Source organism: Delphinapterus leucas, chromosome 18 (assembly GCF_059928025.1).
Source record: "Delphinapterus leucas isolate spDelLeu-1000000601 "Yukka" chromosome 18, BTC_Dleu_Yukka2, whole genome shotgun sequence".
In the NCBI taxonomy this organism is placed as follows: Eukaryota; Metazoa; Chordata; class Mammalia; order Artiodactyla; family Monodontidae; genus Delphinapterus; species Delphinapterus leucas.
Window position 1 is genome coordinate 29149497 of NC_143146.1, and position 16177 is coordinate 29165673.

Below are 16177 nucleotides of genomic sequence, written 5' to 3' on the forward strand. Positions count from 1 at the left end.
AGTTCCATAGCGCGATTCACCCGGGGCTGATAGGGCCGCGGACACGTAGCTTTCCCTTAGGCCTCACAGTACATGCCCCTTCAGCTTGGCCAAAAAGCGGGGGTGGGGGAAGGTCGCGTCCGCCACCGGGAGGGGAACACGCCCCGAAGTCACTCCTTGAACTCACCCAAGTTCCCCTTTTGCCATTTCCTCCAATTTTGAGGTCTCCCAACTAATGAGTTTGCCATTTTACCCAGAAAATAAACTATGGGAGAGCGTTCTACAGCAGGATACCGAGGTTAGCTTTTTGTTTCTAGGGTCTTTACGAGGCTACTCGTACGCGCGAACAAAATCTAGCTGCCTCCAGGCCAGGGCGGCCCCACCGCCTCTCCAGATTTTTTGGGCTCTCTCTAGAACTTTCAGCAACGAGACGAGCCGCGTGTGCAAAGCGGCTAGTCTCCGGGGGCAGCCAGGCCCTTCCACTCCCCGGGTCGGGGGAGCCGGAAAGTTCACGTGCTCCTTCCACAGTCTCCGGCTGCAGTTAGGAGGAGAGGGGGCGCAGTGACTGCCCCTCCAAAGAAGGTTCGTCTTCCGAAGCGGCCAAGCCCAGGTTCTGTCCGCTTTGGAAGAGGAAGAAAGTTGGGCAGGAGCGGGAAGGGGCTAGACCGCCGGGCGAGGAGGCGGTAGGGAAGTCGGGGTGTCCCGGCGGCGCGCGAGCCGGGGTGGAGCCAGCAGCCGGCCGCGGCGTCAGCGTTTCAGATGCAAATCGCTTCCCCGCCCCACCACCCCCTCCCGCCCCGGGAGCGAGGCTCCGCCGCTCCGCAGCCGCCCCCGCCTTCTGCGCGCCGCGGCGCCCGGCTCTACTTAAGCAGCGCGCTGGTCGCCACCCGGCACTCCCCTGAAGCGCGCGGGCGAGGCGGGAGGAGTGCAGCGGGGCTCGCGGGGGCGCACAGAGGCGCGCTCGCATCGTGCGCTCGGCTCCGCGCGGCTCTCGGTAGCAGCGGCGGGCCGGGGCGCAGGGCTGAACGAGCGTCCGAGAAAGGCGGCGGCGGCTGATCCGGCGCGCGGCCCGGCTCTCGGCCACTGCCCTAGCCCGGCCACCTCTTGGCCATGGCTCTGGCGGACAGCACTCGTGGACTACCCAACGGGGGTGGTGGCGGCGGCAGCGGCTCCTCGTCGTCCTCGGCTGAGCCGCCGCTCTTTCCCGACATCGTGGAGCTGAACGTGGGGGGCCAGGTGTATGTGACCCGGCGCTGCACGGTGGTGTCGGTTCCCGACTCGTTGCTCTGGCGCATGTTCACGCAGCAGCAGCCGCAGGAGCTGGCCCGGGACAGCAAAGGCCGCTTCTTTCTAGACCGAGATGGCTTCCTCTTCCGCTACATCTTGGATTACCTGCGGGACTTGCAGCTCGTGCTGCCTGACTACTTCCCCGAGCGCAGCCGGCTGCAGCGCGAGGCCGAGTACTTCGAGCTGCCGGAGCTCGTGCGCCGCCTCGGGGAGCCCCAGCAGCCCGGCCCCGGGCCGCCGCCGCCGCACTCGCGGCGCGGGGTGCAGAAGGAGGGCTCGCTGGGCGACGAGCTGCTGCCGCTCGGCTACGCGGAGCCTGAGCAGCAGGAGGGCGCCTCGGCTGGGGCGCCGTCGCCCACCCTGGAGGTGGCTAGCCGCAGCCCGTCGGGGGGCGCGGCCGGCCCGCTGCTCACGCCGTCCCAGTCGTTGGACGGCAGCCGACGTTCGGGCTACATCACCATCGGCTACCGCGGCTCCTACACCATCGGGCGGGACGCGCAGGCGGACGCCAAGTTCCGGCGAGTGGCGCGCATCACCGTGTGCGGCAAGACATCGCTGGCCAAGGAGGTGTTCGGGGACACCCTGAACGAGAGCCGGGACCCCGACCGGCCTCCGGAGCGCTACACCTCGCGCTATTACCTCAAGTTCAACTTCCTGGAGCAGGCCTTCGATAAGCTGTCCGAGTCGGGCTTCCACATGGTGGCGTGCAGTTCCACGGGCACCTGCGCCTTCGCCAGCAGCACCGATCAGAACGAGGACAAGATCTGGACCAGCTACACCGAGTACGTCTTCTGCAGGGAGTGAACTCCCCACACCCTCTTGCGACTCCAGCGCGCCCATTCCCTCTGCTTCTTGCCGGGGAGAGGGCTATAGATTTCCCCTCCCACCCCACGTTCTCCCATTCCCCTGTTCCCCACCTGCGGTAGACCCACTGACCCCTCACTTTAGTACCTGCAGCCACAGGTCCTCTCGGCTTCTTCGTCTTCTCTGGACCCCACTAAAAGAGAGCGCCCAGACGTACCTCTCCACCCCATGCTTCCTCTGCCCCCGGCCTCAAACCACCCCTCCCGGATTGTCCTTCAGCCTGGATGTAGTGGGGCAGTGTGGCTACAAAGTCACCTAGTACCTGGGAATGACTGAATTGTTCCGAACCTAACTGGACCCTGTCCAGTGTATAGAAGATTCCTTGAAATCTTCTCAAGCCCTGATGACTCATTCGCGGTTTAAGAGAGAGAATTGGTAGCAGTGTGTGGGAATAGTTTTGAAAGGTCATTTATTGCGTAGTCTTTTGACCCTCTTTAAAGGTGAAGTTTTAGAAGGCTGATTGGAAGACTCCAGAGCTGGAATTAGGATCCCGCGGAGGCCGTTCAGGGACTATAAATGAATAAAGTTTTGAAAAGTTACAGGTAGAAGTAGGAGAAGAGTACGGTGATGGCATAATGAAGGAGCGTTTGGTTTCTGTGCAGATTTAAAGGTCTTCGCCTGTGGTTTAAACTTGTAGAAAGTTCCCCTCCTGCCTGAAGAGGCACCCTTTCTCCTGGGCTCACCGCCAGAAGCCCTTGGTTCGACTGCTTGACATGGCACCCGTTATTGGCAAGAGGGGGAAAGAGAGAATGACAGCTCAGGTCGCCGAGCATTGCGGGAGGTCACCTGGCTGTGACTGTAAACGGAGCTGGGTAGTAATGCACGTCGTGGGTATTAAGAAAACCTGTATTATTGCAGTGACTGTCAGTAGGACCTTAGCTCTTAAGCCTTGGGGGGTGGGGTGGGGAGGGAGGAAGGAGGGTAGGCGGGGTGGGAAGGGAGGAGCGGATATACTCATTTATTATTTGAAAGTTGGAAGTTTGTACTGTCCGTCTGAGTACATGCACATTAACAAAATAGCACACGAAAACATGCAAAGCATTTTGTAAAGGTGAATCACAGATCTCCTCTCACCTGGCAGTTTATTGAACTAACTGTTTTGCTGATACTTATATAACCTAACCAAAGAGTTACCCAGTAGGGTTTTAGTTTTTGAACTTTATTTTCTTGTTGATTATAAGTCCTGATTTTAAAATCTATTTCCTTGAACAAAATATGTTGATTTAGGTTACTTAGACTTAAGTTCTCTTATTAAAAATCCTAACTGTCTGCAAGCCCAGCCAATGTTGACTTCTGGGCAAACCTGAAAACTGCCACTTTGATGCAGGTTGTTTGAAGTTAAGATGGAATCTTTTCGAACGACAGAGCTGCAGAGAATAGAATCGCCAAGGGCTGCCATCTGTAGACAGCTGTAAAGTGGAATATTTTTAAATGAAGGCAAATAAGTACTTAAAAGTGAGCTGAGCAATAAAATTGTGTTCCATGTAAATGCAACTGAAACAGAAGGAGACCTGGTTGCCTTATACCTTTACTCTAACATGGAATAAATCCCCACTGTATATCGTATCTACACTGTAAGTGAAGGGAAATGAATCTTTGTCTTTCATGCTGTGAGGCTCCTTTGGATATTCTGTGATGATGGAGAAGCCTGTCCTTTTTCATTTGTTTCAGCATCATTCTCTTGAAGTAGGTTTTTAAAAGATTTTGTAAGAGTCGTTTTCAGTGTTTAAATTAGCGCTATTTTTTCTTCTTTTTAAAAATGAATCTTGTACTGTATCTTACTATATGTCCATAACAGATGTTAAGAATTGGAACAGTTTTATTCTTAGACTCACGTGATCCAATCTGTATATACCATATATAAACATTTTACATGAATCACTTAGTTTTTTAATTAATTTACTAATGCTATAAGCGTTCCTGTCTTTACCCCCAGTAACTTGCATCAGATGGTGTATATACTAAAGCAACATGCTTCAGTGAGTTTCTTATATCCTTGTCTATGGGGAAATTGGGTTAGGAAAAAAATACATAAAGCTGAGTTTGCTCCATACTTTTTGCTTGGATATTAGTTGTATACTAATATGTCGATTAACTGTCTACATAAACCACGGTACCTGTATTTTTAATCCACCAATTCTTTTTTTTTTTTTTTTAATTGGGGAAGAGAAAGATTTGAGGTCTTTTGTTGGAGGTGCCTGTTTAGAAAAGTAAAGTTAGCTTTACAATTACAAAGACCGTAATTGTAAGGGAAGCAGAAACATTCAGGAAGTCACATTTGCTTATGTGTTGGGTGTATTCTCGGGCTAGGTAACACATCAGAACTTACCCCTGTTTCAAGCCTGAAATGATTTGGGAATGTCACTCACTGGCCAAAAGTAAGTGTCACAGAGATTTCTGCACCCTATGTGCTATTCTGTTAGATTGTACAACAAAAAGCACATAATTGAGAACATCTTGGGACAGATCAAAGCCACTGACGTATGGCAAGACTCAGAGATTTCTGATTTGCCTTGTTAAATCTGCTCAGCTCCAGGAGTCACGGGAAATTGCTCAAGTTTTGTCTCTGCCACCCAAGTCTTAAAAGTTTTATCTTGTAAAACTTTGAGTTGAACTGTTTCACAGCTTTGTGCATGCACGTCTCACTCCTCCACACATCCTTGCTGCCCCGCAGTACTCTCTAACCCCTTTCATTATCTGAAGGACTGGGAATTGGATGGTTAGAGATGGTAAACCAACCTTTTTTCTATGATGACTATCCCTTCTAAAGTTGGAGGTTGATACATGACAAATTCTACCTTAGCCCAAAGTAAAGGCTGGGTAGGAAACTCATTTTTACATTGGGTGGATACTATAACTGAGATAAGATGACTTGGCCTCTACACTTTTGGGTCCCTTATTCGCCATGTGTTCTGAGCCACAGAAGGACCCTTAGTGGTCTACAAAGTGGGCTGGAGTGTTGGTTGTCATCTGTGAGCTTGGTTGAGATATTAAGCGTCCATTTGAGTAAGCTCTCCAAAGACATTCAGTAACCTGGGAGGGTGTCATAAATTATTCAGAAATTATGACTGCATTACTCTGACTCAGTGTAGCATGCATTTACATATGTAATGGCTCTAATTACCATTTGGTTCATAAATACAACTGAGTGACATTAGATTTTAATAACAAATTTACCTTTTTAAAAAAGAATGGTTGACAGTGGTGGTTAAAAAACAGGTACCATGTTCAGTGCTTTTGCACCAAGTGTTTGACATATTGTCTGTTTTTTAAAACATGTAGACTATGAACCATGTTCATTTTAGTTTTCCAAATTACGTGTTGTGGAAAATATTCCTTGAATGTGTGGGACTTAAATATTTTCCCTTTCAGTATGATTTTTATCCTTGTGTTCTATTTGGTTTTTGCATTGATAGCAAAGTGATAATTTATAATACTAGACAAAATTGTCTTCTCTTTCAAACCAGATCCATATATATATGGAGCCTGTTGCTTTTCTGGGGAAATGCATAATCTGTGAATTCTCAGACAAAATAGGCAACTGGCATGCTCATAACATATTCCAATTTTTATTGGAATTTTCCATGGAATGTTATTATTACATTAAAGCCATGTAAGGTGAGGCTTTGATAATTTTTTACTTTTTAAATTATGGTAAATCTAATCTAATGTTCAAAAACATTTTTGTACTCCACATGAAAAGTGATAAATGATAGTGCAAGCATTTAGAACAGTATTGACTGGAGGCATTGAATTCCTTAAGAATTTCTTTTATAATCTAAATCATAAATACTTTACTCAGTTGACTTAAATTTCTAAAATTGTAAACTGAATATTTTTATTGTAAACCTACCAGAGTAAATCCTTTGGAATTTTTTTCTGTTTTTCCTTATTATAACTCATTTAAAAGCTGAATTAGTTTTCTTAGATGACCTAAATCTATCTCTTGAGAAATAAATAAAATAGTCTTGTGTTTCCAGTGGCTATAGTACCTAAAATAGGCTTTCCTAGAGCCAGAAACATGCTATGTTGAAGTTAACTTTTCTTTGTCACAGTTTTGGATGATAAACATCTAGAAGTATTAATGTTTGAAGATTTCTATTCTCTACTGGGGCCCTTGAAACTAAGATGGAAGAAATTCAACCAGAATATTTACATTAGAGTATAAGCTCGTGTGGTAGGAAGCTGAACTAGTTGACCAAGAATTCTTGTCACCTTATACATTTTGTGATTTTTTTTCCAAGGTTTTTTTCTTTTTTTAATTCTAAATGTGTTTTGAGGTACGTGAACATTAATTGTAATGTAAACTATTATACAACTGTCTTTCTGACTTTATAGGCTGGTGAATTTTGCTATTAATATTGAATACAAATGATGACAGTTCATTTATGACCACTCAAACAGCATTTGTGACATTTAATGACAAAGGTTAAAACATCCATTGTGGATGTTAATTTTGAAGATGCAAATTACTCATTATTTAAATTTTTCTGGGCATCTGAAAAACTCTTACCTGAGAAACAATGCAAGATTCCCTCAGAGTTACCTGGGATTATGAAATTGTTGAAAATATTATATGCTCAGTGATACATATCACTGAGCCATTTTCTCAAAATTGAAGGAGAAAGGGAAAAAATCATTATACAATTATCAGGCTTTCTAATGAAACAGAAAGCCAAGAAAAAGAAAAATCCTTTTATATTTTAAAAACTGAGGAAGTTTTTTCAGACATGCCCAAACTTTAAGTGAGAATTTCTTCAACCATCTAAATGCTCTAGAGATTTTGGTTCTCTCTCTGTGTTCACAACCAGTTGTATAACAGAAATCCTCAATATTGCTTTCCTCCCTGTGTGTGAAGTAATGAATCATTGATTATGTGACTTGTGATGTATTCTATTAAACACTAAAGAATAAAACATTCACCCTTTAATTATTCGTCTTGGCTCTTTGGTATGGCTCAAACACTGGTCTAATTTCATTTCAGGGGTTCTCTGAACACTGGGAATGCTTCCTAAATTGTTGTAGGGCTAATGGCGTCAGAAGGACTCCTCACTGGGTAATTGGCCAGGAGGGCCAGGAATGAATGGGCCCTTTCCCCAGAGTTTATTGTCAAAAACCCCTGTTGTCAAGGTGGTTTGGTCCTCAATGTGGAGTAAAAGTCCTTCACAAACATTTTCTTTGACCACAGTCTTGGCAACACATGTGAATTACTTTGAACATGGGGGATGTAGGTAGAGATGACCTCTTAAAGTTTGTGGGGAAAAGGAAATAGATGCTGTGAGATGGGCCTTAATCAAAAGTATAATGCATGAAGATAAAATTCTAAAGAATATGGGGAGAGGCTCTGCATTTCGGATATAGGGGCGCTTTCCTGAGCCATCCTCAGTCACTGATGTCCCCCGTCTCGAGAGAAAGCATAGTGCCTCCCACGTTGAGAAATCACAGAAGCTGGAGCCCATCACACCAGCCCCGGGCTGCTGGACTGTGGCCCAGGAAGCAGTGAGTCAGGTGGGCAGTGAGGCAGGCTTTGCCCTTCCTCTTTGCTTTTGCCTTTACTTCCTCCAGATAGCTTTTGTTTTAGTTTTTGAAAAGTTTATGGTGAAAAATTTAAGCAATATAAGAGTGTGTATCGTAAAAAGTAGATCTCCACCCTCCAGTAACCCCTAGTTTTTCCCAGGGATAATCACTAGTGCATTTACAGAGACATTACATATAAATGAATGAATATATGAATGAATGAATACATAACTAATTCCCCTCTTTTTTTGTATTCAGTAGAATTTATGCCTATTCCTTGTCTTGCTTTCTTCTCTTAACCACTTATCCTGGAGCTCCTGCAGCGCATGCTCGTACACGTAACAATGATCTATCTACCTCATCTTATTTGATGGCTACATGATACTGTGCGTGAAATGCCATTGTCTAGATGTGCTGTCATTTATTTTACCAGTCTTTTTTTGATGGGCGTTTAAATTTCCAGGCTTTTAAAAAAATTTCTACTTCAAAGAGTGCTGTATTGAATATCTTTTTACATAAATGCAAATATATCTGAGTCTTTTTTGGATGAAGTGATGCCAAGAGAGAAAGCACCTGGAGGTACTTTTTTCTTCTTTAAGAACTATGGAAATAATAGGATTCATTGGAAGCTCTCAAGGGAATGTGGATGATGGTGGTGTGAAATAACTCTAGAATCATTAGGTATACAAGTGTGAAGTTCTGCATAGCTTTCATATTAAGGACAAGCCCCCCTCACACACACACACTAAAAACACACACACTTTTTTTTTATTTCTTTTTTAAAATATATATTTTTATATAGCAGGTTCTTATTACTTATCTATTTTATACATGTTAGTGTATATATGTCAATCTCAATCTCCCAATTCATCCCCCCGCCCCACTGCTTTCCTGCCTTGGTGTCCATACATTTGTTCTCTTCATCTGTGTCTCAATTTCTGCCTTGCAAACTGGTTCATCTGTACCATTTTTCTAGATTCCACATACATGCATTAATACATGATATTTCTTTTTCTCTTTCTGACTTACTTTGCTCTGTATGACAGTCCCTAGGTCCATTCACGTCTCTGCAAATGACCACTTTCGTTCCTTTTTATGGCTGAGTAATATTCCATTGTATATATGTACCACATCTTCTTTATCCATTCATCTGTCAATGGGCATTTAGGTTGCTTCCATGATCTGGCTATGGTAAATAGTGCTACAATGAACATTGGGGTGCATGTGTCTTTTTGAATTATGGTTTCCTCTGCGTATATGCCCAGTAGTAGGATTGCTGGGTCATATGGTAATTCTATTTTTAGTTTTTTAAGGAACCTCCATACTGTTCTCCATAGTGGCTGTATCGATTTACATTCCCACCAACAGGGCAAGAGGGTTCCCTTTTCTCCACACCCTCTCCAGCATTTGTTGTTTGTAGATTTTCTAGTGATGCCCCTTCTAACCGGCATGAGGTGGTACCTCACTGTACTTTTGATTTGCATTTCTCTAATAATTAGCGATGTTGAGCAGCTTTTCATGTGCCTCTTGGCCATCTGCATGTCTTCTTTGGAGATATGTCTATTTAGGTCTTCTGCCCATTTTTTAATTGGGTTGTTTGTTTTTTTAATATTGAGCTGAATGAGCTGTTTATATATTTGGGAGATTAATCCTCACCTGTTGATTCATTTGCAAATATTTTCTGCCATTCTGAGGGTTGTCTTCTTGTCTTGTTTATAGTTTCCTTTGCTGTGCAAAAGCTTGTAAGTTTCATTAGGTCCCATTTGTTTATTTTTATTTCCATTACTCTAGGAGGTGGATCAAAAAAGATCTTGCTGTGATTTATGTCAAAGAGTGTTTTTCCTATGATTTCCTCTAAGAGAGTTTTATAGTGTCTGGTCTTATATTTAGGTCTTTAATCCATTTTGAGTTTATTATTGTGTATGGTGTAGGGAGTGTTCTAATTTCATTCTTTTACATGCAGCTGTCCAGTTTCCTCAGCACCACTTATTGAAGAGACTATCTTTTCTCCATTGTATAGCCTTGCCTCCTTTGTCATAGATTAGTTAACCATAGGTGTGTGGGTTTATCTCTGGGCTTTCTATCCTGTTCCATTGATCTATATTTCTGTTCTTGTGCCAGTACCATATTGTCTTGATTACTGTAGCTTTGTAGTATAATCTGAAGTCAGGGGGTCTGATTGTTCCAGCTCCGTTTTTTTCCCTCAAGATTGCTTTGTCTATTCTCGGTCTTTTGTGTCTCCATACAAATTTTAAGATACTTTGTTCTAGTTCTGTAAAAAAATGCCATTGGTAATTTGATAGGGATAGCATTGAATCGGTAGATTTCTTTGGGTAGTATAGTCATTTTCACAATATTGATTCTTCCAATCCAAGAACATGGTATATCTCTCCATCTGTTTGTGTCATCTTTGATTTCTTTAATCAGTGTCTTATAATTTTCTGAATACAGGTCTTTTACCTCCTTCGGTAGGTTTATTCCTAGGTATTTTATTCTTTTTGTTGCAGTGATGAATGGGATTGTTTCCTTAATTTCTCTTTCTGATCTTTCATTGTTAGTGTATAGGACTGCCCAAGATTTCTGTGCATTAACTTTGTATCCTTCAGCGTTACCAGATGCATTGATTAGCTCTAGTAGTTTTCTGGTGGCATCTTTAGGATTATGTATGCATAGTATCATGTCATCTGCAAACAGTGACAGTTTTACTTCTTCCTTTCCAATTTGTGTTCCTTCTTTTTCTTTTTCTTCTCTGATTGCTGTGGCTAGCACTTCCAAAACCATGTTGAATAATAGTGGCAAGAGTGGACATCCTTGTCTTGTTCCTGATCTTAGAGGAAATGCTATCAGCTTTTCACCATTGAGAATGATGTTTGCTGTGAGTTTGTCATATATGGCCTTTACTATGTTGAGGTAGGTTCCCTCTATGCCCATTCTCTGGAGAGTTTTTATCATAAATGGGTGTTGAATTTCGTCAAAAGCTTTTTCTGCATCTATTGAGATTGATCATATGGTTTTTATTCTTCAGTTTGTTACTGTGGTGTATCACATTGATTAATTTGCATATACTGAAGAATCCTTGCAAGCCTGTGATAAATCCCACTTGATTATGGTGTGTGATCCTTTCAATGTGTTGTTGGTTTCTGTTTGCTAGTATTTTGTTGAGGATTTTTGCATCTATATTCATCAGTGATATTGGTCTGTAATTTTCTTTTTTTTATAGTATCTTTGTCTGGTTGTGGTATCAGGGTGATGGTGGCCTTGTTGAATGAATTTGGGAGTGTTCCTTCCTCTGCAGTTTTTTGCAAGAGTTTGAGAAGGATGGGTGTTAGCTCTTCTCTGAATGTTTGATAGAATTCACCTGTGAATCCGTCTGGTCCTGAACTTCTGTTTGTTGTAAGATTTTTAATCACAGTTTCAATTTCATTACTTGTGATTGGTCTGTTCATATTTTCTGTTTCTTCCTGGTTCAGTCTTGGAAGGTTATACCTTTCTGAGAATTTGTCCATTTCTTCCAGGTTGTCGATTTTATTGGCATAGAGTTGCTTGTAGCAGTCTCTTATGATGCTTTGTATTTCTGTGGTGTCCATTGTAACTTCTCCTTTTTCATTTATTTTTCCTTTTTCTTTATACAGCATGTTCTTATTAGTTATTATTTTATACATATTAGTGTATATATGTCAATTCCAACCTCCCAAATCATCACGCCACCACCACCCTCACCACTTTTCCCCCTTAGTGTTCATATGTTTGTTCTGTACATCTGTGTCTCGATTTCTGCCCTGCAAACCAGTTCATCTGTACCATTTTTCTAGATTCCACATATATGCGTTAATATACGATATTTGTTTTATTTACTCTTCCTGACTTAGTTCACTCTGTATGACAGTCTGTAGATCCATCCACGTCTCTACAAATGACTCAATTTCATTCCTTTTTATGGCTGAGTAATATTCCATTATGTATATGTACCACATCTTCTTTATCCATTCATCTGTCATTGGACATTTAGGTTGCTTCCATGTCCTGGCTATGGTAAATAGTGCTTCAGTGAACATTGGGGTGCATGTGTCTTTTTTTTTTGTGGTACGCGGGCCTCTCACTGCTGTGGCCTCTCCCGTTGTGGAGTACAGGCTCCAGACGCGCAGGCTCAGCGGCCATGGCTCATGGGCCCAACTGCTCTGCGGCATATGGGATCCTCCTGGACCGGGGCACAAATTCGTGTCCCCTGCATCGGCAGGCGGACTCTCAACCACTGCGCCACCAGGGAAGCCTGCATGTGTCTTTTTGAATTATGGTTTTCTCTGGGTATATGCCCAGTAGTGGGATTGCTGGGTCGTATGGTAGTCTATTTTTAGTTTTTAAGAAACCTCCATACTGTTCTCCATAGTGGCTGTATCAATTTACATTCCCACCAACAGTGCAAGAGGCTTCCCTTTTCTCCACACCCTCTCCAGCATTTGTTGTTTGTAGATTTTCTGATGATACCCATTCTGACAGGTGTGAGGTGATACCTCATTGTAGTTTTGATTTGCATTTCTCTAATGATTAGTGATGCTGAGCAGCTTTTCATGTGCTTCTTGGCTATCTGTATATCTTCTTTGTAGAAATGTCTCTTTAGGTCTTCTGCCCATTTTTGGATTGGGTTGTTTGTTTTTTTTAATATTGAGCTGCATGGGCTGTTTATATATTTTGGAGATTATTTATATATATAGTATATTTTGGAGATTATTCCTTTGTCCATTGATTCATTTGCAAATATTTTCTCCCATTCTGAGGGTTGTCTTTTCGTCTTGTTTGTAGTTCCCTTAGCTTTGCAAAAGCTTCTAAGTTTCATTAGGTCCCATTTGTTTATTTTTGTTTTTATTTCCATACTCTAGGAGGTGGATCAAAAAAGATCTTGCCATGATTTATGTCAAAGAATGTTCTTCCTATGTTTTCCTCTAAGAGTTTTATATTGTCCAGTCTTACATTAGGTGTCTACTCCATTTTGAGTTTATTTTTGTGTATGGTGTTAGGGAGTGTTCTAATTTCATTCTTTTACATGTAGCTGTCCAGTTTTCTCAGCACCACTTATTGAAGAGACTGTCTTTTCTCCATTGTATAGCCTTGCCTCCTTTGTCATAGATTAGTTGACCATAGGTGTGTGAGTTTATCTCTGGCCTTTCTATCCTGTTCCATTGATCTATATTTCTGTTTTTGTGCCAATACCATATTGTCTTGATTACTGTAGCTTTGTAGTATAGTCTGAAGTCAGGGGGTCTGATTGCTCCAGCTCCGTTTTTTTCCCTCAAGATGGCTTTGGCTATTCTGGGTCTTTTGTGTCTCCATACAAAACTTAAGATACTTTGTTCTACTTCTGTAAAAAAATGCCATTGGTAATTTGATAGGGATTGCATTGAATCTGTGGATTGCTTTGGGTACTATAGTTATTTTCACAATATTGATTCTTCCAGTGTAAGAACATGGTGTATCTCTCCCTCTGTTTGTATCATCTTTAATTTCTTTCAGCAATGTCTTATAGTTTTCTGCATACAGGTCTTTTTGCTCCCTAGGTACGTTTATTCCTAGGTATTTTATTATTTTGTTGCAATGGTAAATGGGAGTGTTTCCTTCATTTCTTTTTCTGATTTTTCATTGTTGGTGTGTAGGAATGCCAGAGACATCTGTGCATTAATTTTGTATTCTGCAACGTTACCAAATTCATTGATCAGTTCTAGTAGTTTTCTGGTAGCATCTTTAGGATTTTCTATGTATAGATCATGTCATCGGCAAACACTGACAGTTTTACTTCTTCTTTTCCAGTGTGTATTCCTTTTTTTTCTTTTTCTTCTCTGATTGCCATGGCTAGCACTTCCAAAACCATGTTGAATAATAGTGGTGAGAGAGGACATCCTTGTCTTGTTCCTGATCTTAGAGGAAATGCTTTCAGTTTTTCACCATTGAGAATGATGTTTGCTGTGGCTTTGTCATATATGGCCTTTATTATGTTGAGGTAGGTTCCCTGTATGCCCACTTTCTAGAGAGTTTTTATCATAAATGGGTGTTGAAGTTTTTCAAAAGCTTTTTCTGCATCTATTGAGATGATCATATGGTTTTTCTTCTTCAGTTTGTTAATATGGTGTAACACATTGTTTGATTTGCGTATATTGCAGAATCCCTGCATGCCTGTGATAAATCCCGATTGATCATGGTGTATGATCCTTTTAATGTGTTGTTGGATTCTGTTTGGTAGTATATTTTTGCATCTGTATTCATCAGTGATATTGGTCTGTAATTTTCTCTTTTTTGTAGTATCTTTGTCTGGTTTTGGTATCAGGTTATGGTGGCCTCATAGAATGAGTTTGGGAGTGTTCTTTCCTCTGCAATTTTTTGGAAGAGTTTGAGAAGGATGGGTGCTAGGTCTTCTCTAAATGTTTGATAGAATTCACCTGTGAAGCCATCTGGTCCTGGACTTTTGTTTGTTGGAAGATTTTTAATCACAGTTTCAATTTCATTACTTGTGATTGGTCTCTTCATACTTTCTATTTCTTCCTAGTTCAGTCTTGGGAGGTTATACCTTTCTAAGAATTTGTCTGTTTCTTCCAGGTTGTCCATTGTACTGTCATAGAGTTGCTTGTAGTAGTCTCTTAGGATGCTTTTTATGTCTGTGGCGTTGTATTTTTTTTTTTCATTTCTAATTTTATTGATCTAAGTCCTCTCCCTCCTGATGAGTCTGGCTAATGGTTTATCAATTTTGTTTACCTTCTCAAAGAACCAGCTTTTAGTTTTATTGATCGATGCTATTGTCTACTTTGTTTCTGTTTCATTATTTCTGCTCTGATCTTTATGATTTCTTTCCTTCTACTAACTTTGGGTTTTGTTTGTTCTTCCTTCTCTAGTTCCTTTAGGTGTAAGGTTAGGTTGTTTATTTGAGATGTTTGTTGTTTCTTGAGGTAGGATTGTATTGTTCTAAACTTCCCTATTACAGCTGCTTTTGCTGCATCTCATAGGTTTTGGATCGTCATGTTTCATTCTCATTTGTCTCTAGGTATTTTTTGATTTCCTCTTTGATTTCGTCAGTGATCTCTTGGTTATTTATTAACGTATTGTTTAACCTCCACGTGTTTGTGTTTTTTTCGTTTTTTTCCCTGTAATTGATTTCTAATCTCATAGTGTTGTGGTCAGAAAAGATGCTTGATATGATTTCAGTTTTCTTAAGTTTACTGAGGCTTGATTTGTGACCCAAGATGTGATCTATCCTGGAGAATGTTCCGTGCGCACTTGAGAAGAAAGTGTAATCTGCTGTTTTGGGATGGAATGTCCTATAAATATCAGTTAAATCTATCTGCTCTATTATGTCATTTAAAGCTTGTGTTTCATTATTAATTTTCTGTTTGGATGATCTGTCCATTGGTGTAAGTGAGGTGTTAAAGTCCCCTACCGTTACTGTGTTACTGTCGATTTCCTCTTTTATAGCTGTTAGCAGTTGCCTTATGTATTGAGGTGCTCCTATGTTGGGTGCATATATATTTATAATCGCTATATCTTCTTCTTGGATTGATCCCTTGATCATTATGTAGTGTCCTTCCTTGTCTCTTGTAACATTCTTTATTTTAAAGTCTATTTTATCTGATATGAGTATTGCTACTCCAGCTTTCTTTTGATTTCCATTTGCATGGAATATCTTTTTCCACCTCCTCACTTTCAGTCTGTATGTGTCCCTAGGTCTGAAGTGGGTCTCCTGTAGACAGCATATATATGGATCTTGTTTTGGTGTCCATTCAGTGAGCCTGTGTCTTTTGGTTGGAGCATTTAATCCATTCATGTTTAAGGTAATTATCGATAAGTATGTTCCTATTACCATTTTCTTCATTGTTTTGGGTTTGTTTTTGTAGGTCCTTTTCTTCTCTTGTGTTTCCCACTTAGAGAAGTTCCTTTAGCATATGTTGTAGAGCTGGTTTGGTGGTGCTGAATTCTCTTACCTTTTGCTTGTCTGTAAAGCTTTTGATTTCTCCATCAAATTTGAATGAAAATCTTGCTGGGTAGAGTAATCTTGGTTGTAGGTTCTTCCCTTTCATCACTTTTAATATGTCATGCCATTCCCTTCTGGCTTGTAGAGTTTCTGCTGAGAAATGAGCTGTTAACCTTATGGGAGTTCCTTTGTATGTTATTTTTCATTTTTTCCTTGCTGCTTTCAATAATTTTTCTTTGTCTTTAATTTTTGCCAGTTTGCTTACTATGTGTCTCATCATGTTTCTACTTGTATTTATCCTGTATAGGACTCTCTGTGCTTCCTAGACTTGGGTGGCTATTTCCTTTCCCATGTTGGCAAAGTTTTTGACGATAATCTCTTCAAATGTTTTCTCGGGTCCCTTCTCTCTCTCTTCTTCTTCTGGAATCTCTATAATGCGAATGTTGTTGTGTTTAATGTTGTCCCAGAGGTCTCTTAGGCTGTCTTCATTTCTTTTCATTCTTTTCTCTTTGTTCTATTCCACAGCAGTGAATTCTACCATTCTGCCTTCCAGGTCACTTATCTGTTCTTCTGCCAAAG

The 16177-nt window shown here is 41.4% G+C and overlaps 1 protein-coding gene and 1 long non-coding RNA gene across 4 annotated transcripts in view; both read left to right on the forward strand.

Moving 5' to 3' along the window:
• Positions 1 to 16177, forward strand: part of LOC149746837 (uncharacterized) — a 444764-nt gene that overhangs the window by 17272 nt on the left and 411315 nt on the right. The gene's annotated exons all lie outside the window — the stretch shown is intronic.
• KCTD12 (potassium channel tetramerization domain containing 12) lies at positions 852 to 7060 on the forward strand. Its single transcript, XM_022577006.3, has one exon. The coding sequence runs from the start codon at positions 1090 to 1092 to the stop codon at positions 2068 to 2070; it is 981 nt and encodes a 326-aa protein (XP_022432714.1). The 5' UTR covers positions 852 to 1089; the 3' UTR covers positions 2071 to 7060.

Excerpts from the sequence above, each read along its gene's own strand:
- KCTD12 (XM_022577006.3), top strand. The coding sequence starts at position 1,090 with ATGGCTCTGGCGGACAGCACTCGTGGACTACCCAACGGGGGTGGTGGC.